This window comes from Pristis pectinata, chromosome 6, assembly GCF_009764475.1.
Source record: "Pristis pectinata isolate sPriPec2 chromosome 6, sPriPec2.1.pri, whole genome shotgun sequence".
Lineage (NCBI taxonomy): Eukaryota > Metazoa > Chordata > Chondrichthyes > Rhinopristiformes > Pristidae > Pristis > Pristis pectinata.
In genome coordinates this window covers 109231215-109255851 of record NC_067410.1, presented here as the reverse complement: position 1 = coordinate 109255851, position 24637 = coordinate 109231215, and the positions used below count along the sequence as shown (strand labels likewise).

General features: G+C 42.8%; 1 protein-coding gene across 1 annotated transcript in view; it reads left to right on the top strand.

The window, feature by feature from the left end:
* Positions 1–23816, top strand: part of sec62 (SEC62 homolog, preprotein translocation factor) — a 40277-nt gene extending 16461 nt beyond the window's left edge. Inside the window, exons 2-8 of the mRNA XM_052018533.1 lie at positions 6290–6398; positions 8247–8352; positions 10049–10211; positions 13814–13909; positions 16927–16987; positions 17189–17308; positions 21273–23816. Of these exons, the coding sequence (XP_051874493.1) occupies positions 6290–6398; positions 8247–8352; positions 10049–10211; positions 13814–13909; positions 16927–16987; positions 17189–17308; positions 21273–21730 (1113 nt within the window). The 3' untranslated portion in view covers positions 21731–23816. The remainder of the gene's footprint in view (positions 1–6289; positions 6399–8246; positions 8353–10048; positions 10212–13813; positions 13910–16926; positions 16988–17188; positions 17309–21272) is intronic.
* The last annotated feature ends 821 nt before the right edge of the window (positions 23817–24637 follow it).

Here is a 24637-nt window from a genome sequence, read left to right as displayed (position 1 = left end):
ACTACCAAAGTCTGAAGGGTGCCAGATCATGGGAGTTTCACTGCATATGATGTAAACTATTAATTGTTTAAATGTTGGTCATTGTTTCTTTATTTTCATATTTACTGTACATAACCAGCACCTCAAGTCTTCATGGTTTCCTTTATTCAGCTTCAGGACACTGCTTTTGGATTGAACTAAATTCCTTTCAACTTTTACATAATATGCATCATATTTGATTCTGTTTCCTAAAGGCCTCTTTACTACTAGGTCTGCAATTAAACCCTTTTCGTCACACAACACTGGAGCTAACTAGTTCACTTACCATTCTCAGTACATTGATCCAAAACAGTCTTAAACAGTCTTACACTGTCCTTGAATTTGTCCTCCACAACTTCTGCCCAGTCTAAATGTAGATTCAAGTCCCTCACGATTATCTGTATTACCCTTGTTGCATGCACATGTAATTTCGTGATTTGTACTATGCCATGCCCGGCATTACTGAGGCTGTGTGGGGGCTGTGTACAACTCCCAATAAAGTTTTCTGTCCCATGCCATTTCTTAGGTTCCCAAACTGATTTTAATACTTGACTTTCTGAACTAAGATCGTTCCTCACAAATGATTAAATGTCAGGAGTAACACACCTTCACTCCATTTTACCTCCAACATTAAATATCCTGTAATAGTTAATTGGCCATGTTGGTCACTTTGTAACTGCACCTTTGTACGGACTATTAGATCATACCCATCTATTTCTATTGGTGCCATTAATTCACGTACCTTTTAATGAATGCTGTGCATTGACATAAAGGGCTTTCAGTTTTGTCTTTTTCACTTACTCAGACTCTGGAGGTATATTTTTATGTGTAGGTACTGCCCTTTTTGACAGTCTCTGGTTATCAGTACCTCTTTTTCTACCCAGCACTTTCAGATGGTTCTTGCTGTTGAGCTTTCGAAACTTCCCCTTATCAGAAGCACACACACTTCTCTCTTGCCCTCACTCCTTTTGCCCGGATTATCACCCTCAACATACCTTGTAATATGCAAACAGTTCCTGCGTTTCTTTTATCAATGCATTAACCGGCAGTCAATTATGAGCCTGTTATTAAACAGGGATACATTGTGAGAGTTGGTGTGCATGTGGATCAGTTTTAGCAGCAACTAGTAGGGATCTCATTAGAGATGTCAGCTGGCCACCCCAGGCTATCTGCCTATAGTGGGGTTATTGCCAATCAGTTAGATAGACCACAAGAGGTGATATCTTAAATCTGTATAATTGAAGGAATGACCAACTTGAGGTGCATGATATCATGTAGTTGACCCTTAACCACATTCTCATTTCAGGCAAGTGAGGATGAACAGTAAATGCAGCCATGCCTGTGGCATGCATTTTAAACCATTTTTGCCTCAAAGGATTCTGGTAAAGGTATTTTGGGCACTGTGTTCAGTTTTTAAAAAATGTTCAATGAAAAATAATCATTTTCTAAACAAAAAATTGCTGCCAAGCAGCTAGAACTTTTCCTATTTAAAGGAAATCCAGAAGGTGACTAAATTACGCTTTAGTTGGAATTATGATGACCATATCTACTCTGTTGCTACCTGAACTTTGACTTTAAAATGATGAAGAGATTTGACGGTTGCATAGGGAAGACATTTCCATAGAAGAGAGTTCAAAACTTGGTGTTAAAGATGTAAGATGGTCGCTAATTAATCCAATTAGAAATTCAGGATAAGCTTCTTTACCCAGAGTGATGACAATGTGCAGCTCACCACAGTGATAAGTGGTTGAGGTGAATAACAGAGATGCCTTTACAAATGCTTAAGGGAGAAAGAAATAGAAGATCTAGCTAATAGGAGATATAAGCACTTGTATGCACTATTTGGGCAGAATAATTTTGATATCTGTTCTTCATCTCAATTGAACTGTTGAAGCTTCCAGTCGTGGGCTTAGTTGCATTGCTGCAGCTGATCTCTTCAGCTTTACTGAAGGGTGATTGACCTGAAACATTAATTCCTACGCGTTGTCCAAAGATGCTGTCAGGCCTGTTGAGTATTTCTAGCACTGTCTTATTGATGTTTGCTTTGCACAGTTATTTTCTCCCCCATGTTGTAGATCAGTCCAGCTGTGCACAACAAGCAAAACTGGCAGTCATTAAAATAGACAAAACCCCATTGTATGTGTTAGTCTGCTACCTCCAGTCAAGACCATTCCCTCAAATTGCTTACCACTTTTTTTGCTTCGCTCAGGTGAAAAGTGTCTCAGCATCCACTTTGTGTTCTTTCACTGAGATTTCAGTAAAGGTCAGCATTCCTACATTAACTCCCACAATGTATCTCAATGAATAATAGGTCAAAATACCACATAAAATTGATACCCCCCCCCCCCCCCACTCTAATGCATGTTGCTGAAATCTTAGTGAAATGCTAGCTACATTGGGCATTCACCAACTCACAAAAAGATGCAAGAAGAGAGAACACTTAGGCTCTTTGTCATTCAGCTTGCCGAGATCTTTCCGACCACGTCACCTGCTAAAATGACTGCTTCCAATTATTTACCGCCTTTAACATGATAAGATGTCACAAGGTCCTTCAGACGTATTATCAAATAAAATTTGATGCCAATATTATGGCAGATAAACAAAGCTTATTTGTAGGGATAGGTTTTAAGAAATGTCCTCACGTCAGACATATAGAGGCAGAAAATCTTAGGGAAGGGATTCCAGATCCTGGGCCATTGTGGAATGCCAATGAAGACTCCAGTGGTGGAGTGATCATTTGGAAATCATCAGCAGGCCAGAATTAGAGAAATGTTAAACCCAGAAAGATGCATGGGGCAGTATTTGATGTGATGAGTCTCTGTATTTCTCAACCATGGTAGGTTAGAGAGGATAGATCATTGGAAATACTAATAGCATCTAGGTAAGGACACAGAAGATAAGTCATAGGATATGCCAATTGGTCTCGGTAATGGCATCCATCACTAAGGACCCTCACCATCCGGGACATACTCTCTTTTCGTTACAAGGAGGTGATACAGGAGCCTGAAGACCCACACTCAACAATTCAGAAATAGCTTCTTCCTCTCTGCCATCAGATTTCTGAATGGTCTATGAACCCATAAACACTATCACTGTTAATCCTTTCTTTTTTGCACTACTTACTTATTTAGCATTTTATAGTAATTTTACATCTTAATGCTGCCAGAAAACAACAAATTTCACATCTTAAGACACTGATAATGAATCTGAATCTGATTAAATTAGGTCCTATCAAGTGCAGCAGTGGGAAAGTGTGTATGGATCCGGAAGAAATAGCGGAGGTATAATGAATACATTACGTCAGTATTCACTATGGAAGAAGATCTGGGGGATTGTAGTGGGAACTTGCAGAGGGCTGAAAAGCTTGAGCATGTAGGTATTAGGAAAGAGGAGGTGCTGAAGCTTTTGGAAAGCATCAAGTTGGATAAGTCGCCAGGACCGGATGAGAGGTACCCCAGGCTGCTGTGGGAGGTGAGGGAAGAGATTGCTGAGCCTCTGACAATGATCTTTGCATCATCGATGGAGACAGGAGAGGTTCCGGAAGATTGGAGGGTTGCGGATGTTGTTCCCTTATTCAAGAAAGGGAGTAGGGATAGGCCAGGGAATTATAGACCGGTGAGTCTTACCTCAGTGGTTGGTAAGCTAATGGAGAAGATCCCTGAGAGGCAGGATTTATGAACATTTGGAGAGGTATAATATGATTAGGAATAGTCAGCATGGCTTTGTCAAGGGTAGGTCCTGCCTTACGAGCCTGATTGAATTTTTTGAGGGTGTGACTAAACACATTGATGAAGGGAGAGCAGTAGATGTAGTGTATATGGATTTCAGCAAGGCATTTGATAAGGTACCCCATGCAAGGCTTATTGAGAAAGTAAGGAGACATGGGATCCAAGGGGACATTGCAGTGTAGATCCAGAACTGGCTGGCCCACAGAAGGCAAAGAGTGGTTGTTGAAAGGTCGTATTCTGCGTGGAGGTCGGTGACCAGTGGTGTACCTCAGGAATCTGTACTGGGACCCTTGCTCTTTGTGATTTTTATAAACGACCTGGATGAGGAAGTGGAGGGGTGGGTTAGTAATTTTGCGGATGACACGAAGGTTGGGGGTGTTGTGGATAGTTTGGAGGGCTGTCAGAGGTTACAGAGGGACATAGGATGCAAAGTTGGGCTGAGAAGTGGCAGATGCAGTTCAACCCAGATAAGTGTGAAGTGGTTCATTTTGGTAGGTCAAATATGATGGCAGAATATAGTATTAATGGTAGGACTCATGGCAGTGTGGAGGATCAGAGGGATCTTGGGGTCCGAGTCCATAGGACACTCAAAGCGGCTGCGCAGGTTGACTCTGTGGTTAAGAAGGCATATGGTGTATTGTCCTTCATCAATCGGTGAATTGAATTTAGGAGCCGAGAGGTATTGTTGCAGCTATATAGGTCCTAAGTCAGACCCCACTTGGAGTACTGTGCTCAGTTCTGGTCACCTCTACAGGAAGGATGTGGAAGCCATAGAAAGGGTGCAGAGGAGATTTACAAGGATGCTGCCTGGAATGCGGAGCATGCCTTATGAAAGCAGATTGAGGGAACTCGGCCTTTTCTCCTTGGAGCAACGGAGGATGAGGGGGGACCTGATAGAGATATATAAGATGATGAGAGGTATTGATCGGGTGGATAGTCAGAGGCTTTTCCGCAGGGCTGAAATGGTGGCCACAAGAGGACATAGGCTTAAGGTGCTGGGGAGTAAGTATAGAGGAGATGTCAGTTTTTTTACTCAGAGATTGATGAGTGCGTGGAATGGGCTGCCAGCAGCGGTGGTGGAGGCGGATACGATAGGATCTTTTAAGAGAGTGTTGGATAGGTACATGGAGCTGAGAAAAATAGAGGGCTATGGGTAAGCCTAATAATTTCTAGGGTAGGGACATCTTCGGCCTAGCTTTGTGGGCTGAAGGGCCTGAATTGTGCTGTAGTTTTTCTGTTTCTAAAAAGAGATAAATGCTGGTTCTTAAGGAGTGTTAACACCAGCGTACACTAGTCGAGCTGCCTGGGCATTTCTGTGCTGTAGTCCTAGTTTTAATCAAACTGTTGGGTTCTGGTTGGGTCACACAGACCCAGGTCAGCACTTATATGGGTCATGGTAATTGCGTGTCTTCTGTTTGTGATCAATAGCAATTAGTGTGCAACATAGAAAAATATTAACAGGAATAGACAGAGTGGACAGCCAGCGCCTCTTTCCCAGGGCACCAATGCTCAACACAAGAGGGCATGGCTTTAAAGTAATGGATGGAAAATTCAAGGGAGATATCAGAGGAACGTTTCTTACCCAGGGAGTGGTTGGGGCATGGAATGCGCTGCCTGGGGTGGTGGTGGAGGCAGGTACATTGGTCAAATTCAAGAGATTACTAGATAAGCATATGGAGGAATTTAAAATAATGGGACATGTGGGAGGAAGGGGTTAGATAGTCTTAGGCGAGGTTTAAAGGTCGGCACAACATTGTGGGCCGAAGGGCCTGTATTGTGCTGTACCGTTCTATGTTCTATAGCAAATCATTTTTTTCAACTTTTCTGCAAGTGCCCTCGGGTCAAGTAGGTGATGGGAAATATTACTAGTGCTTGTGTTGGGTTTATATTGGCTGTGGTTGGATTGGGTGTTAATTTTATACCTGACTAGTCCTCTAGTTGGATTTACCAAAGATTCAGAACTTGGGAGGGAGAAAACGTAATCAAGCACAGACGGTACTGCACTTTTAAGAATAAGAATAATTGCTCTGAAACAGGTGAGGAAGGAGAGAGGCATGTGCTTAATTGTGACTGTTTGGCAGCTTGCAGACTCAATGTCACATAAACAGAGGAGTACTTCGTCTGATCATGGTTTGGTAACGTTGGATGAATGGTAAAGTTGGCTAGGACACCAGGGATAACTCCCCTATTTCTTGGAATAGACCCAACTGAGGGACCCAACTGGGTCAGTCTCACATCTGAAAGGTGGCACTTTGGATAGACGTGCATTCCTGTGGTGTTGCATCAATGTTGTATGCTTTGGCCGTTTGTGGAGATTAAACTCACAGTTGTCAATGCAGTTTTAAGTGAAAGGTTTTCTGTTTTAGCAAAGGTGCAAGATAAGCCTGGTACACAGATCATGCACTGCTTCTTGAGTTCTCTATAATTGTGCACAGTAAATATTGACTAATCTTAAATCGGCCTTGGTTAGAAATGATATTTGGCAAGAGCGGTCCTCAGTCAAAATCATCATTTACAAATTTAAATTGTCTTTTGTTTTTAAGGAGGTTGGAGAACCAACTAAAGAGGAGAAAGCGGTAGCCAAGTACTTGCGTTTCAATTGTCCAACCAAGTCCACCACCATGATGGGCCACAGAGTTGATTATTTTGTTGGTAAGATTACAATGCAACATTAAAATCACTTTCTGCCACTCAAAATATACGCACACTTGTTTGTGTGCGGGGTATTGGTACACCTGTGTAAGTTGGTCTTTGTGTATCTACGTGATACAGGACCTCCCCAGCTTACGAATGCCTGATTTATGTACAGCCTGTACATATGAATGAGGGTTTGGGAGACCGGCGGATTTGCCAGCTGCTGCGGGGCTGCAGCTGCCTTCTGCCAAATGGAAACTCAGTTCGCGGCTGCATTTCCAACTTCCAAACGGCTCAGGTTACGAACAGTTCTGAGGAACGGAACACTGTCATAACCTGGGGAGGAGCCGTGTCCAGAATCTGGGTCTTACTGGAAACTCTGACAATGAGGATAACTATTAAAGTAATGAATTATGAGTGTGGACGTGGAAACGGGAGTATAGCACTCAGATCATTGAGTCTTTTCTACTATTCAATCAGATCATCACTGATCTATACCTTGATTCCTTTTAACCACTTTTGTTCCAAATACTGTTAGCTGACACAAGTCTATAATTGGTTTTGAAAACTTGTCCTTTAACAATTGTGTGTTAAAATACCCTGGCAAGTGGAATAAAGGTCTTCAGATCTGATCATTAATGCCAATTCTACCAGTCTGCCTTCACACCATAGCCTTCAACAGCACCCCACCCGTAACTTCTCTCTGGAGGCTTTTCCATTGTTGATCCCCTTGCTTCGTGACCCTTTCTCAGTGAACTTTGTCACAAGTTTATTCCCCATTGGATAAAATGAGTTGAAGAGCATTCTTGCTCCTGGACACCTCGTGCTTAATTTGTGCGACACAGACTGGTTGCACTGATGGTATTTGGACCATATCTTTGTGTAAATTCCATCTTCCCTGCACCTTTATGAAGAATTTCTCTTTGTAAAATCACATGGAAATATTACTTTAAAAATAATTCAGAGGTAGTGTGAAAGTGAGAAAAATACTTTTTCAGAATGATACCAGAAATGAGAGGTTGTACTGTGCAGGAAAGCTGGGTTCCATTTACTCTTGAGAGGAGAAAATAGAGATCCTATGATATAAGATAAGATCTCTTTATTAGTCACAGGTACATCGAAACACACAATGAAATTCATCCTTTGCGTAGAGTGTTCTGGGGGCAGCCCGCAAGTGTCGCCACGCTTCCGGCATCAACGTAGCACGCCCACAACTTCCTAACCCGTACGTCTTTGGAATGTGGGAGGAAACCGGAGCACTCGGAGAAAACCCACGCAGACACGGGGAGAATGTACAAACTCCTTACAGACAGCAGCGGAATTGAACCTGGTTCACTGGCGCTGTAAGGTGTTACACTAATCACCACACTACCGTGTCATCTTTTAAAATGATTTATGAAGAGTTTTGATAGGGTAGATAAAGGGAAAATATTTCCATTTCCTTACAAGACTGGAAATGATGACCCTATAAGTAAATCCATGAGGAAATTCATGAGAAGCCTCCTTACTGAGTATTAAAATATGGAACTCACTATCGCAAACAACAGTCAAAGGAAATAAAGTGAAAGCTACATAAATGCATGACAAACAAAGCAGTAGGGTAGTTTGGTGGAATTAGGTTAAATTGAGTGATATAAAACAGTTGGGTTGAATGATCTATTTTGACATGCTTGGTAATACTGCTACGTTTAGTCTGCACATTTGTAAGTTATTTGTAATTTATATTAATTTAAATTTGTGTGAACTTATGTTTGTCCTTGTAGTGTACTGTGCTGCTGCTGCAAAAAGCTAACTTCGTGGTACTTGTATCCTGTGTATGTATGCCTATGACAATGAATTTGAACTTGTACTGCCATCACATTTCAGCTTCCAAAGCAATAGATTGCTTGCTGGATTCCAAATGGGCAAAAACAAAGAAAGGAGAGGAGGCTGTCTTTACAACCAGGGAATCGGCAGTGGAATACTGCAACAGGTGTGTGGAGTTCCTTTATTGCTATGCTTGTTAACTCTGCCTTTATTAATAACATTGGCATCATTGAATCAGAATAGAATAGATGGGGCAGGCACGGTAGTGTAGCGGTTAGCGTAATGCTTTACAGCGCCAGCGACCCGGGTTCAATTCCGGCCACTGTCTGTAAGGAGTTTGTACGGTCTCCCCGTGTCTGCGTGGGTTTTCTCCGGGTGCTCCGGTTTCCTCCCACATTCCAAAGACATACGGGTTAGGAAGTTGTGGGCATGCTATGTTGGTGCCGGAAGCGTGGCGACACTTGTGGGCTGCCCCCAGAACACTTTACGCAAAAGGATGCATTTCACTGTGTGTTTCAATGTACATGTGACTAATAAAGATATGTTATGAAAGGGGAAGGGCAGTCATCAAGAGTGTTTCTTTGGGTTAAGGCAGTTTGGTGATCACGAACTTCGATTAAAGATTGAAACTAAATCAACCAAGTAGTAGACTCAATAATTCAACCAGCCATTTCTACAATACTCCAACAAATTTTGGCTACTGACTGGATGGAGGAGTGGGAGTTAGCTTCTGGCAACCCCACAAGCCTGCACTTTATGGAGTTGCCAGAAGCTAACTCCCACTCCTCCATCCAGTCAGTAGCCAAAATTTGTTGGAGTATTGTAGAAATGGCTGGTTGAAGTATTGAGTCTACTACTTGGTTGATTTAGTTTCAATCTTTAATCGAAGTTCGTGATCACCAAACTGCCTTAACCCAAAGAAACACTCCTGATCCTCCCCACAATGTGCAATGGAAAGTTTTCTATTCTGTTGCTTAGTAATTTGCATGTGTTCCGTTAATTGAACTGCAGCAATGTCTCAGTGCACAATGATCGTTCCTAACAACTGGCTATTGTCCGCACATACCCTTCCAAGTTGAAGCAATGAGGAAAAGATGTTCATTTATTATGATGCAAACCAGAAATCTGCTGGTAGTTTGAACACTTAAACTGGAATCAGGTATTCAGACAACAGCAGACATCAATTTAAATGGAGCTACAACAGTAAGGGGAATGAACAGTTCTGGAATATTTGCAACAGTGAAAATGACTTTTCAGTGATTCAGGGGAAATGTAATAAACTTATTTCTGTGCCTCACCCAAAGAAACGGTTCTTTTACGTTAATTGCTGACAAATAATTCCATCCTCAACGGTAGATGAGATAATTTTAAGATGCATTTAGCCGGGCACCTGAATACGCAAGGCATAGCGGGATACGCACTTTATGCGGGCAGTTTTGTGTAGATAGCCACAATGGTTGTCATGGACATGGTGGGCCAAAGGGCCTGTTTCTTTGTTGTACGATTTTGACTACTGCATTTCAATTTAATAACAGAATTTCAGTATTTATCCAGAAAGGATTTTCAAATGGAAACGCAGCAAAGGCAAGGATTTCCTTGAGTGCCTTTCACAATCTCAGGATGTCCCAGGAGAAAATGAAATACTTTTGAAATGTACTCACTGTTGGAGTGTGGCTTGCACAGCAAGATCCCACAATGAGCATTGAGCTAATGACTAGGTTAATTATTTTAGTGATGTTGGTTGAGGGGTGGTTATCCAAATTGAGGTACCAGAGGGCAGCTGTCAGCTTTCGCAAACTTTTAAGAAGTTACATTTTTACATTAACAGAATGCAAAACCTTTTCCCCCTGAATTGCCAACAGGCTCCTCAAGAAGCAGTTCTTCCACCGCGCGCTGAAAGTAATGAAAAAGAAGTCCGAAAAGGAAATCAAAAAGGAGAAAGGGAAAAATGACAGCAGCAAAGAGGAGGAAAAGAAGAGCAAAAAGGAAACGGTGAGGGATGAGAAGAGTAAGAAAGAGAAGAAGGTAAGAGACCCGTTCCCTGAGTGAAATACACCCTTTGCTTGACAGTGTTCATTACATAGAACTTAGAGCAAACAGACAAGCCACTTGGTACTGCAGGTCTATGTCATTGCCTATACTCTATAAACTTCCCTCGCACCGTATACCCAAATCCTTCAATTACCTTCGACCTATAATTTTTGAGGATTCAGGGTATTGGTTTATTATCGTCACTTGTACCGAGGTCCAGTGAAAGACTTGTCTTGCATACCGATCGTACAGGTCAATTCATTACACAGTGCAGTTACATTGAGTTAGTACACAGTGCATTGAGGTAGTACAGCTAAAAACAGTAACAGTACAGAGTAAAGTGTCACAGCTACAGAGAAAGTGCAGCGCAATAAGGTGCGAGGTCACAACAAGGTAGATTGTGAGGTTATAGTCCATCTCATTGTATAAGGGAACCGTTCAATAGTCTTATCACAGTGGGGTAGAAGCTGTCCTTAAGTCTGGTGGTACATAGAATATTGTAGCACAGTGGTGTAGAGGGAAAGAATTCACACAAGATTCCGGGGTTTAGCTTCAGAGCAAAGCTTCTTGAATACAAGCTGACGTCAACAGGGGAGTCACTTGTCCTGGAACGAATGCTCCCAGATCTAAAGTCTCTAGTATTCTTATACCATTTCTTACCTACTTCTTAGAGATGCATACAGCACAGAAACAGACCCTTCAGCCCAACTGGTCCATACTAACTAAGATTCCCACCTAAGCCAGTCCCATTTACCCGCATTTGGCCCATTTCCTTCTTAAACCTTTCCTATCCACATACCTGTACAAGTTCCTCTTATCTCTACCATGGATGGTCTGTGAATGCATTGAGCATGGTAATTGTTTTATAGTGTTAAGCTTTAGTGTCCAACAGAATACATGAGCCAAAGGTAATTCCACTTTTACTTTTTATATATATAATGGTGAGCTGCCCATTCTGGAGGTTATGGGATGGTTGTTATGCAGTGGGTATGGGGTTACTATAGGTCACTTATGCTGGCAACTTGTTTGGGGTGGCCAGCATTGTCTGCCCAACTCTGTAGCCATCCCATTATCTCCCCTACTATAGTGGTTATGTAGCAAGAAACAGTCTGCTGGAGGAACTCAGCAGGTCGAGCAGCATCTATGGGAGGAAAGGAATTGTCGACGTTTCGGGTCGAATTCTTGCATCAGGACAGTGGTTATGTAATCCGGAGGTGTGCAATATTGATGCAGCTGAGATCAAATTCCACTGTGCCAGGCCAGAATTTAAATCCTGTTGATGGCGTAAACTGCAAGAGAAGACTGTCTTTTTAACACAGTGGAAAGATTTATTAGGAAGCTTGGGGGCAATTTGTTCGCCCAGAGGGTGGTCAGTATATGGAATGAGCTGCCAGAGGAAGTGGTTGAGGCAGGTACATTAACATTTAATTTGTACTTAGACAGGTATATGGATAGCAAAGGTTTAGAGAGGAAAGTTCAGCATAATAAATTCTGGCCTTGCCAGTGATGAGCTGTTAAAGAATTAAAAATGAATAAATAAATGAATCGAACAAATGGATAAGAGAAACAGCCAACTTAAAAGCAATGTGCCGGGGACTGTGTCTGCTTTTAATTCAAGTATTGATGGCGTGGATTTAGAAACCACGCACTCATTGTTCTGGATCGCTTCACAGAATCTCCCAGTATGCATTTGGTCACTGTTGAGAGACACAGCCCCAAGTGACTGCAGTTTGCATTTACAAGTTCACAGTTGCTTGAAAGTGGCGTCGCAGGTAAACAGGGTGGTGAGCTTACGGCATACTGGCCTTCATCAGTCAGGGCACTGAGTATAGAAGTTAGGATGTTATGTTGCAGTTGTACAAGACATTGGTGAGGCTGCATTTGGAATATAGTGTTCAGTTTTGGTCGCCCTGCTATAGGAAAGATGCCATTAAACTGGACAGAGTGCAGAGGAGATTTACCTGGATATGGCCGGAACTCAAGGGACTGAGTTATGGAGAGAGGTTGAGCAGGTTGGGACTTTATTCATTGGAGGATAGAAGAATGAGGGATGAGCTTATAGAGTTGTATAAAATCATGAGGGGCATAGACAGGGTGAATGTGCACAGTCTGTTTCCCAGGTTTGGGGAATCAAGAACTAAAGGGCACAGGTTTAAGGTGAGAGGGGAGAGATTTAACAGGAATGTGAGGGGCAACTTTTTCAGCCAGTGGGTGGTCAGTGTATAGAATGAGCTGCCGGAGGAAGTGGTTGAGGCAGGTACATTAACATTTAAACTGAACTTAGACAAGTACATGGATAGGAAAGGTTTAGAGGGATATGGGCCAAACTTGGGCAAACGGGACTAGCTTAGCTGGGCATCTTGGTCGGCATGGACGAGTTGGGCTAAAGGGTCTGTTTCCTTGTTTGTATGGCTCTATGACTCCATGTTTTTTATACTTGTTTTACATTTACAAAAAAATTCATATTTTAAAATATTTTGAATAGTTAATAATACTTCCAAGAAAATTAAATTGCACATGCTGGAAATCAGAAACAAAACAAAGAATTAATTCTTTCAGTAGTTTTTAAATGTTTAGCACGAAGAAACCTTCAGTGTTTTATAGGTTTGGCAGTTCTGGCGAAACCAGTAGGTGTGGTTTACACCTTGTTAGCAAAGCTTGTCTAATCGTACCCACTTGATGGAGTTACATTGCAGAGGCTCTGTTGACACACAGGGGCTCACTGCAACCCTTCGAATAGCTGAAGTCTGCAAGTTTAGGGTGGAAGTTCACACAAAGTAAGTGCAAACAACTTCTGGGGTCAGTGGTGAGCGGAAACAACTCAGTGCTGACCACAAGTTCTGGGCCCATAGGGTCTCAGAACAAATGCTGTCCTATGACCCTTCAATTCTGAAATGGAATGGAAGCTCAACTGCACCACCAACAAGGCAAGGTGGTTGTTCGAGTTAACCGTCAGGATTGGAGGTTGGGCAGAACCCCCACCCCCTCCTGGGGGAAGTGCTTCTGCACAGTACCCGTCATTGGTGAGGAACCTGAAAGCCTAAGGTTAGATATTGTGGAGGACTTAAGGTACACCAAGGGACTTAGAACTGTTCCATCCCCTAACTTAGATACACCAAGAGACTTGTAACTGTCCCATCCTCTAACTTTTTATTATTTGGAAACATGGTTGTAGCCCTTTAAGATCACGCTGGAGTTCTTTACCATCAGGAAAAGATCTGATCGAGGGTGTTTAAAATTATGAAGGTTATTAAATTAGAGAGGGAAGGCGCCAGACCTGACAAACCCATGGGACATTAATTCAGGATATTCATTAAGAAATTGGAGGAAAAATCAGGTGAATGATAGTGGTGGGAATGTGGAATCTGTGAACAGGAGTTGCTGGAATAAATAGCATTGATAGGTTCAAAGCACATGAGGAAGACTGGATACATTGGGGTTAGGTGAGTTGACTAGAGTAAGGTTAGTGTGAAGCATTTACTTGTCAGGCCTATTCCATTCTATGAATTCAGATGATTATTTACACTTTTCCAAACCTGACTATCACAGTAGTGGGACATTACATCAGAACTTTACTTCATGTGTTTGTTTTTTAGGATGAAGCTCCAGGGACACCAAAGAAAAAGAAAGAAACAAAAAGAAAATTTAAATTGGAACCACATAATGACCAACTTTTCCTCGATGGAAATGAGGTAATTGTCAGCCGTAGAAGCTTCTCAAAAGAGGGCAATCCTGTTCCCATCTGTGCAGACAATGATATTTATTACAATTAGGGATATCTTTATTAGTCACGTGTACATCAAAACACAGTGAAATGCATCTTTTGCGTAGAGTGTTCTGGGGGCAGCCCGCAAGTGTTGCCACGCTTCCGGCGCCAACATAGCATGCCCACGACTTCCTAACCCGTACGTCTTTGGAATGTGGGAGGAAACCGGAGCACCTGGAGACGTGGGGAGAACATACAAACTCCTTACTGACAGCGGCAGGAATTGAACCTGGGTCACTGGCGCTGTAATAGCGTTATGCTAACCGCTACACTACTGTGCCGTGCCTGCTTAATTAATCATTTAGCTATGATTGCCACTTGCTTCCCCCCCCCCCCCTCCCCCCCACCCCTCCCAAAGCTGGTGACTAATGGTTGGAGGTCCTTGGTACCTCATGCCCATGATGATCGGAACCCAGCAGGGTCACAGTTGAGTCCCATTCTGACCTCTGCAAGGTTGATACATGTCCACCACCGAGCTGGAGCTGGATCCCAACCCTGATCCTTCGATCACAAGACAAAGGAGCAGAAGTAGGCCATTTGGCCCATCGAGTCTGCTCTGCTACCTCACCATGAGCTAAACTATTCTCCCACCTAGCCCCAATTCCTAGCCTTTTCCCCGTATCCCTTGATACCTTGACTAATTAGATACCTATCTATCTCTTCCTTAAACACCTCCAATGATTAGGCCTCCGCAGCTGTATGTGGCAACGAATTCCATAAATCCACAACCCTCTGACTAAAGAAATTTCTCCTTATTTCTGTTCTAAATGGGTACCCTCAAATTCTAAGACTATGCTCTTTTGTCCTGAACTCACCCACCAAGGGAAACAACTTAGCCACGTCTACTCTGTGCATTCCTTTCAACATTCGAAATGTTTCTATGAGGTCCCCTCTTCTGTACTCTGATGAATACAGTCCAAGAGCCGACAAACACTCCTCGTATGTAAGCCCTTTCATTCCGGGAATCATCCTCGTAAATCTTCTCTGAACCCTCTCCAACATCAGTACATCCTTCCTAAGATAAGGGGTCCAAAACTGCACACAGTACTCCAAATGAGGTCTCACCAGATCCCCGCGGCCGTCTTTAAAAGAATGGACAGCTCAGTGGCGCAGCTGACAGAGCCGCTGCCTCACGGTGCCAGAGACCCAAGTTCAATCCTGACCTCGGGTGTTGTCTCTGTGGTTTCCCTGTGACAGCCTGGGTTTCCACCGGGTGTTCGGGTTCCCATCAATGTCCCAAAGACGTGCGGGTTGGTACACTAATTGTCCGCTGTAAATTGCCCTAAGTGTGTGGGTGAGTGGTAGAGTCTTGGGAGGAGATGATGAGGATGTAGGAGAATAAGCAATGGGGTTGATGTAGGATTGGTGTAAATGGGTGGCTTACGGTCAGCACAGAATCAGTATTGGTGTCGGTTTATTATTGTCACATGTACCGAGATACAGTGAAAAGCTTTTGTTTGTGTGCCATCCAGGCAGATCATTCCATATATAAGTACATCAAGGTAATACAAAGAAAAACAGAATGCAGAATATAGTGTTGCAGTTACAGAAAAAGTGCATCGATAGGCTATGACGCCTATTTCTGTGCTGTATCCCTCTACGACTCTAGGCTATGTACCAGCAACAATAGAAACACAATGAGCCATGTATAAGTGTCAGAAACTATTTCATTAATAACTAATTGTAATAATAAGAAAAGTAAAAACATTAGATGTCAAACATTGACTCCACAAATATAAACTCTAAGTGTGTGTGTGGCAAATTCCCAAACCCCAAGTCTAGGAATAGTTCTCAAAGTTCAGTTCAGCAAGTCATAAGGTAGAACATGATCAAAGGCTTTTGCAAAACCACAGTTGACTGGAGAGAGAATGTAGAGAGAATATACAAAATCCACATGTTCTACGATGGAACCCATACGACACCTCAATCACCGATGATCTCCACTGCTTTGTTCCGAAGTATCTGCCACACCGAAGGCATTCGATACGTGGCCGCCCACAGGAATACCTGTTTCCCACCACAGGTTAACGACAAAGTGGACTCCACTTGATTGCTCCACATAATCCATACATGGATTGTAGTGACAGACACAGCTATTGCTCTTCATCCATAGATACAGAGACCGTCAGTCAGTCTCGCTCGCTCTCTCTCATCGACCCTGTGCAAACAGCCAGTGCACTCCAGTTATAGTATTGCAGTCCTTAGATAACACCACACTACCATCCAGGTGCCTCAAAGGGACATTCACCAAGTAGCAACCTGGCTTGTAACATCAGCAAGAGAGTTTTGAGAGCCAGTATAGAAACACTGAGCTGAAATCTTTCCTCCTATTACTGTGTGATTCCATAACACTCATTCTTCTTCACTAGTACCTTGCATTACGTTTATCCCAGACTGACAGCTGCCAGCTGCATGACGTGAAATGAGTTCAGTCAGAGTTGACCCAGTCGCTAGACAGTCTGAGCACAGAAGGAATGGGATTTGTTTCACCTGCGTCCACACCTTTCCTGACAGCAAACCATTCTTTCTGCCACTGGATGCAGAAAATATGACAGAAAAGAACCATTGCCAATGTAAAGCATTTGTGTCCACTGGTGTTGTCTTAGAGGGTAAAGGAATGAGGTGATTTTTGAGGACTCAACTTGTGTTTCCTCTGCTAACTCTGCAGAAAGATTTACGATTCTGTTCTTTCAATGAAAAGCAAAAAACTGCAGGTGCTGGAAATTTTAACTAAAAACAAAAGATGCTGGAAACACAGTACGTCGAGCAACATCTGTGGAGGGAGTTTTGTTTCAGATCAAAGACCGTTTATCAGTTCTGTTTCTCTTTCCGCAGACACCTCCTGATCTGAGCGTTTCCAGCATCTTCGTGCTTTTATTTCTGTCCTTTCAATGTTTGGAGTGAATCCTCTGTCTGTCCATTTCTCTGATTTTTGTTTTGCAGGTTTACGTGTGGATTTATGATCCTGTTCATTTCAAGACATTTGCAATGGGACTGATATTAGGTAAATGGTTCAAGGAGCCATCGGGCACCACAGTTAATATATGCTTATTATCCCATTCGTTTTCCCTTCCTCTCACCCCTCTGCTCACTCCTGTGCTCCTTACCCCTCTACAGTACCTCCCTACTCCACTCACTTGTTCTATCTATCTTCAGTTCAGTAGTAGGCCTGTACTAATGCTCTGTGTGTTTGGTTGTTGAACAGTTATTGCAGTGATAGCTGCCACACTCTTCCCACTGTGGCCTGCGGAGATGCGAGTAGGTGTTTACTACCTCAGTGTAGCAGCAGGCTGTTTCGTGGCCAGCATCCTGCTCCTCGCAGTGGGTAAGTAGAGATTTACGTTCAAATATTTTCCATCTTGCATTATACTGCTGATTTATGTCAAGGTTGAGTAAACTTCACAGAATCCCAAGGAAGGAATATGGAACTAGCTTAGATGGGCATCTTGGTTGGCATGGACCAGTTGGGCCGAAGGGCCTGTTTTGTGTTCTGTAACTCTTATGAAATAAGGTAAGGGGATTGAGCAGAAGTTAATAGCATTTTATTTTACACTCATTTCAGGATAGATTTCTTTATTGGTCACACGCACATCGAAACACACAGTGAAATACATCTTTTTTGCGTAGAGTGTTCTAGGGGCAGCCCGCAAGTGCCGCCACGCTTCCGTTGCCAACATAGCATGTCCACAACTTCCTAACCCGTATGTCTTTGGAATGTGGGAGGAAACCAGAGCACCCGGAGGAAACCTACACAGACACAGGGAGAACGTACAAACTCCTTACAGGCAGTGGCCGGAATTGAACCCGGGTTGCTGGTGCTGTAATAGCATCACGCTAACCGCTACACTACCGTGCCTGTCCTGTGTTACAAAATATTATTTTAACGTGTAGTTTTTGTTGTGATGTAGGGAAGGTGAAAACATTGAGCACACAGCAACCCCACAATGCCACTCTGATCTTGAGAAGATAACCTCATGATTTTAATTGAGGTATAAGTATTGGACGGGGAGACGACTGCATTTCTGGCTGTGGCACATTTTGCAACCATCATCTCTTTTGAAAGGCAGCACCCCCTCAGTAGTGAACTATCAGCTGAGGTTATGCTCAACTCTCTGGGTTGGGATGTCAATGCCTAATCTTTTAAGTCGGAGAGATTCCTCACTGACCCTCAGCTGGTTATTTTTAAAGAGAACAGTACAGCACAGGAACAGGGCCATCGGTCTTTGATGTTGTGCCAAACTAATTAAACTAGTAATTAAAGGCTCTCTGCATATTCGTGTGCCTATCTTAAAAGCCTCTCAAAAACCTCTATCATATCTTCCTTCACCACCACCCCTGGCCACATTCCAGGCACCCACCACTCTCTGTGTAAAAAAAAACTAGCCCTGCACATTTCCTTTGAACTTACCCCCTCTCACCTTAAATGCATGCCCTCTAGTATTAGGCATTTCAACCCTGGGGAAAAGATACCAGCTAACCTATCTGTGCCCCTCATAATCTTAGAAACTTTTATCAGGTCTCCCCTCAGCCTTTGCCACCCCAGGGAAAACAACCCAAGTTTGTCCAACCTCTCCTTATAGCACATACCCTCCAATCCAGGCAGCATCCTAGTAAACCTCTTCTGCACCCACTCCAAAGCCTCCACATCCTTCCTGTAATGGGGTGACCAGAATTGGTCCAGATGTGACCTAACAAGAGTTTTATAAATCTGCAGATTGGTGAAATACATTGGTGATTTGATATTCACAAATCCACAAAGCATTTTAAAAGTGTAGACTAGTATAGTTTCCATTCCAGATTTGCAGTAGCTCATGCACCTGAGAACATTTCTATCACGTACAAAACCTTTGATTTCTGTCTAAACCTGCAGTCCTCGCATGACCTTTATCCTCCTCCACCTCACTATCTGCTCTAACACTCTGGTTCCCCTCCCCCTGCAAATCTAGTTTAAACCCCCCGGAGCAGCACTGGCAAACCTACCCGCAAGTATGTTAGTCCCCCCTCCAGCTCAGGTGCAAACTGTCCCATCGGAACAGGTCCCACCTTCCCTGGAACAAAGCCCAGTTGTCCAGAAACATGAAGCCCTCCCTCCTGCACCATCTCCTCAGCCACGTATTTAGCTGCATTACCTTCCTATTTCTAGCCTCACTAGCACGTGGCACGGGTAGCAATCCTGAGATTGCAACCCTGGAGGTCCTGTCCTCAATTTTGCACCTAACTCTCTAAACTCTCTTTGCAGGACCTCCTCCTCCTCCTTGCACCATGGCATTTGCTAACTACTTTGTGCCCCTCAGGTTGAAATTCTCATCCCCTTCATCAACTCCTTCTATGACCACACTGCATCCTGTCTCCACAACCTCGTACAGCACTCTGAGATCTCTCCGCTTTTGTATCCTTGGTTTTAATCACTCTATCAGCGGTGGCTGTGCCTCAGCCAAGGCTATCATCTCTTGATTTTATCACCTTGCTCTCTCTGTCTTCGTCACACTCCCCCTCTTCCTTTCAGACCTGCCTTTAGACCTACCTCTTTGATTACACTTTTAATCAACTGCACCAATATTTCCTTTTCTGGCTTATCAAGTATTCTTTTATAATTACTGATGTGAAGACCGTCACTATTTTAAAGATGCTGCAGAATTGCAAGCAGATAGTGTTCCCTCTGCTTCCTAGTTGTTCAGGCAACTCGGCTACAATGGGCTCACAGCTTGTTCTGTTCTGCTGTCTATCCATCCTGGAATGTAGTTCAGTCATCAGGACATGAACATGGAATCAGACCATTAATCACCCATTTACACCAAACCTATGCTAATCCCATTTTATTCTCCCCACATTCCCTTCAACTCCTCTCAGATTCTACCCCTCACCCACACTAGGGCCAGTGTACGGCAGACAATTAACTTATCAACTCACAGGTCTTTGGGACATGGGTGGAAACTGGAGCACCCGGGGGAAACCCACACAGTCGCAGGGAGAACATGCAAACTCCACACAGAGAGCATCAGAGCTGTGTGCCACTGCACCATCCGGTCCCTATTGCCACGCCCACTTCATTGCGTTCTGCCACTCTGGAATTTTACTGCATTAACTTCTGCTTTCATCGGTTGAGGACAGAATCTCTCCTCTGAATGGCATAGTCACCATCTTCACCCTAATACCCTATAACACCTAGAGGGCCACAGTTGCATTCTTGTGCTTTGATTCTGCACTTTAAGTAGATAGGGCTAAATTAAATAGGGATGGACAGAGGCTGATGTGAGCACCAGCATGGGCCACTTGGGCCAAATGGCCTTTGTGCTGTAAATTCAATGTAATCCAGATTTCTTTTTAGTCAGTGGAGCATTATTTCACTGAGGCTCTGAAATAGGATTCTAAATGCCAAGGGGCCTGTTTCTGTGCTGTATAACTCTGACTCTAGAGGCATAATCTTACTTTCTATGAAGAGTTATCTGGTGGAGTGGTTGAATTTGACAACTCAAATTTCATGACTGAATTATCAGTACTATCCATGTTGTAGTGTAAAAAAACTATTAAATGGTGCAATGCTTTTGTTGGAACAACATCAGCACAGCTGGAATCCAGTGCAGGAGGACATTCATCAGGAGATTATTGAATTTGTTCCATTTCCCCTAATCCTTTCTTCACAGTCCTTCAAACCTTTACTCACTTGCCTTTCTAAAGTGACTTTTTGACGATAGAGATGTATAAGATTATGAGGGGGCATAGACAGAGTGGACAGCCAGCACTTTTTCCCCAGGGCAGAAATGGCCAATACCAGAGGACATCAGTTTAAGGTCAGAGGAGGAAAGTTTCGGGAAGATGTCGGAGGTAGGCTTTTTACACAGAGAGTGGTGGGTGCCTGGAATGCACTGCTGGGGTTGGAGCCTGATACGATAGAGACACTTAAAAGACTCTTAAATAGGCACATGGATATAAGAAAAATGGAGGGTTATGGGCTGGTAGGAGGGAAGCGTTAGATTGATCAAGGAATTAGGTGTTTATATAGGTCGGCACATCGTGGGCCGAAGGGCCCGTACTGTGCTGCACTGTTCTATGTTCTAAATCTGCTTCTACTGCTCCTTTGGGCCATTCATTCCACATCTGAACTCATGGCATTTAAAAAGCCTCCCCATCTGTACACTCAAACCTTGGTCTGGTTACTGCTCATACTAGCTGAAACACCACCTCTATTTATTCCAGCAAAAGAAATTAAATTTTGGTGGTCTTGTTACTGTAACTTTTCTGCTGCTTAGCGTTGATATTTATTGATTCATTTCTTCAAATCCTCACAGCTCGGTGCATCCTCTTCCTCTTAATCTGGCTCCTTACTGGCGGCCGACACCATTTCTGGTTTTTGCCAAATCTGACAGCAGATGTTGGCTTCATTGACTCCTTCAAGCCCCTGTACACACATGAGTACAAAGGGCCTAAATTGGACTCCAAGAAATCTGGCGAGGAGACAAACCCCGAGAAACAGCCACAGCCCAACGAAGAGGAGGCAAAGGAGGAAGAGGGAGAAGAGTCAGGAGCAACGGGATTAGAGGCAGCAGCGCTGGGGAGTCCAGCCACAGAGCGACCATCAGACACGGACAGTGATCGGAGGGACGACGACTGTTCTCAGCACAGCAGTGGCAATGGGAATGACTTTGAAATGATCACTAAAGAAGAACTGGATCAGCCCACAGATGACGAAGAGGAGGAAGAGGAGGAGGAAGATGATGAGACACAGCCGTTACACAGTAAGTCGTAGAACAGGGACAGTTCCATCTCCAGCAATCAAGCACAAGGAGCTGATGTTGGAGACAGTTCCACATTGGTGGGGACATCTGCCTGGTCCATTGTGGATGCCACGAATGAGAAATTGAGAAATTTAAAACTGCATGATAATCATAGCATTTTAAAATTTCCCCATTCAAGACACAATGATCAAAAGCCACTATGTTTTCGTGGAGTAGGAGGTAGTCAAGGAAATCTCCTTAGTGTTTGTTTCAAAGGCCATGAGTAGTCATACTTCCCATCAGAGTTTAAATCGTGAATATCGTCCCAAAGCCCGTCAACGTGACTCATCCAATGGTCCAGGAGAAAGGTTGGGAAATTCATGAAGGTGTCTGTTTTTGCTCAGCTGAAAGAAGTGAGGCTAAAGCTCAGTGCCACGGTTTGAAATATCCATGTTCATAGCTTTATAATCTCTCTGGCCTGAGGCTCAGTGGAGTTACCATCTGCGCTCAAATCTCCCGCAAATTAATAGGTGGTGCTATAAAAATGGAGGTTGTCTGTCATTCAGGCGAGTGACATCAGTGGAGCCCTTTGAGGTTTGGAGAACATGTGGGTGCTAGAAATAGTGGGTCTCTCAATTTCACCAGATTTGACCAGTGAGAGCTAATGTGCAAAGCTGATGGTTTCTGATGGACCTTTGGTGCTAGGAGTGGTGGCTTTTAAGAAACATTAAGCTGAGCCGAAACAGAATGGTCCACTTCTGTTTAATAAGCTCCTTGAATCTGGCAACAAACCATAAAATGTGTCTGTCTGCTGCATCAAGCAACCCTTCCACTGCAATTAAAATTCTTTTGTCCACCTTTTGTCATTTTTACCATCATTATCAATTGATAATTAGAAACAGATTTTTTTGTGACTAAAGTAGATAATGGATTGGTTAAGCATGTGCAGGAACAATACTGAAGTACGGGCTTTGTAATTAGGTTTGAAAATTTATGCCAAGGCTACACACAATACGTGATAATTTGGGAAATTTAGGCCACAGCCAAAGAATTTCTGTCCCTTCAAAGCATGAGATTAGTGAGTTGAAGTATTAATTCTCCAACATCCATGTTTAACTTTTAGCAGTGAAGAGAAAAAGAAATAAATGATAGGATAGTGCGTATTCAACATCTAAGTTTACTTAGCTGCATAAAATGTATAGGGTCTATGTTCCAGCTGAAAGAACACTCAAAATGCTGTAATATTCATGTGGTTTGCAAAGACAGTACAAGTTGAAGTAAACCCTTATGCAAACAACAGGAAATCCTGATGCAGTTGTGAACTGCATTGACCGTATTACTCAATAGTTAAAAAAGTCCTTTTGCAATAGAATTTCAGGCTTCTTTACTGATACAACATCGCACAACATAACATGTTGTTCCTTAATATCCCTTCAACAGAAACACACACCCAGCCAATTATAAAAAAATAAAAAATGTTCAATCAGTCTTCAAGCCTTTCTGCATCATTTAGACCTGTGACACTTCACTGGTGGCTGATGTGTTGCGTTAAATGTGGAACCTAATTAGTCTCCAGCATCTGTTTGTCGTGCGGTAATGAACTGAGCTCTGATGTTTCACAGAGTAACCTGAACATGGACCACACAACTTTGTAGTTAACTGTTTAATTAATTAAACTATAGCACAGAACAGAAATACTTGGTAGTGTAGGAATTTTCTATATTCATATGCTTTTCCTAATGAAATGATGAAGCATTTTTTTTCCGTCATCATGTGTCTTTCTTGGAGAAAGATTTGCCAGCGTGCCAGTTGTTTTTCTGGTAGTGAGTATGAACCTGCTCTCAAATGGTTTTTGAGTATTCGTACATCGTATAGTGTAGCTCCTGGCCAGTGCTATTTTGTGTATATTGCAGCAGCAAAGAGAGAGATGAGAGAGAGTGAGAGGAAGGGAAGTGCTTGCTCCTTGCTCTTGTTCAAACCCAGTTATGTCCATATTTGGATTGCTATATAATTTAAAGATTTGTCTTTATGATTACTGGAACATTATTTAAACAATAACTGTTTAGCTATTTGAGGAATTAAATGTATCCTTTAATGCAATTAAAAAAGTGAAACAGCTATGTGTCTCTTGATTTGCCTATTCAGTTTAATTCTAGGAGCAGGCATAAAGTAAAAATATTGGTTTTCAGCAAGGCCAAAACTACAACTTTCACACATCAATGTCTGTGACCTGCTCTAAACTCTGATTCAGATCCTCTCCAGTTAGAACTGGCATTCTAACTATAGGAAATTTGAGAGTTTTTTTTAAATAATTGGTGCAGAAACCAAGCCTGGGATGGAAATAAGGTAGAAACAACTATGCAATGAACTATTGGAAGCAGATTTAACAACCTCCAAAAGGAACTTGAATAAGATGTGGGGAAGGATTGGGAACAGGTCTAGTGCCTGTTCTCTACTGTAAGATTCTGTGGAATCCTTTAGCATGCAGTGCCAAGTGTAGTAACTGAAGCTTTGTCATGAAATCAGGGATGAGCAGCACAGGATTTTCTGTGCTTTAGTTGTAAGGAACAGTGTCCTTTTAATCTAGATTTCTATCCTGTGACCAAAGTAAATGAGAGGAAAGTAGAACCCAAAAATGGCTATTAGCAACTTAGTGGGTGAATATTCACTTCCTTAGTGTGACAGTTCACCGTGAACTATTTTGTTGAAAAAATTAACTCAGTTGGTGAGCAGCTGATTTAAAGCAAGACTGCCGTAGCAGTTCTTCCTGGATATCACCAACTACAAGATTAATATTACTTTCAGATCAAACGGAATATGACTTTCTCTCCATAAAAGGTAATAGACATTGGGTTATAACAATGTGAAGTTAAATCTAAACCATAACAGAGACCATAAAGTTCAAGAGGCCATTCCTATGCTGGATTTTTGAAAACAGC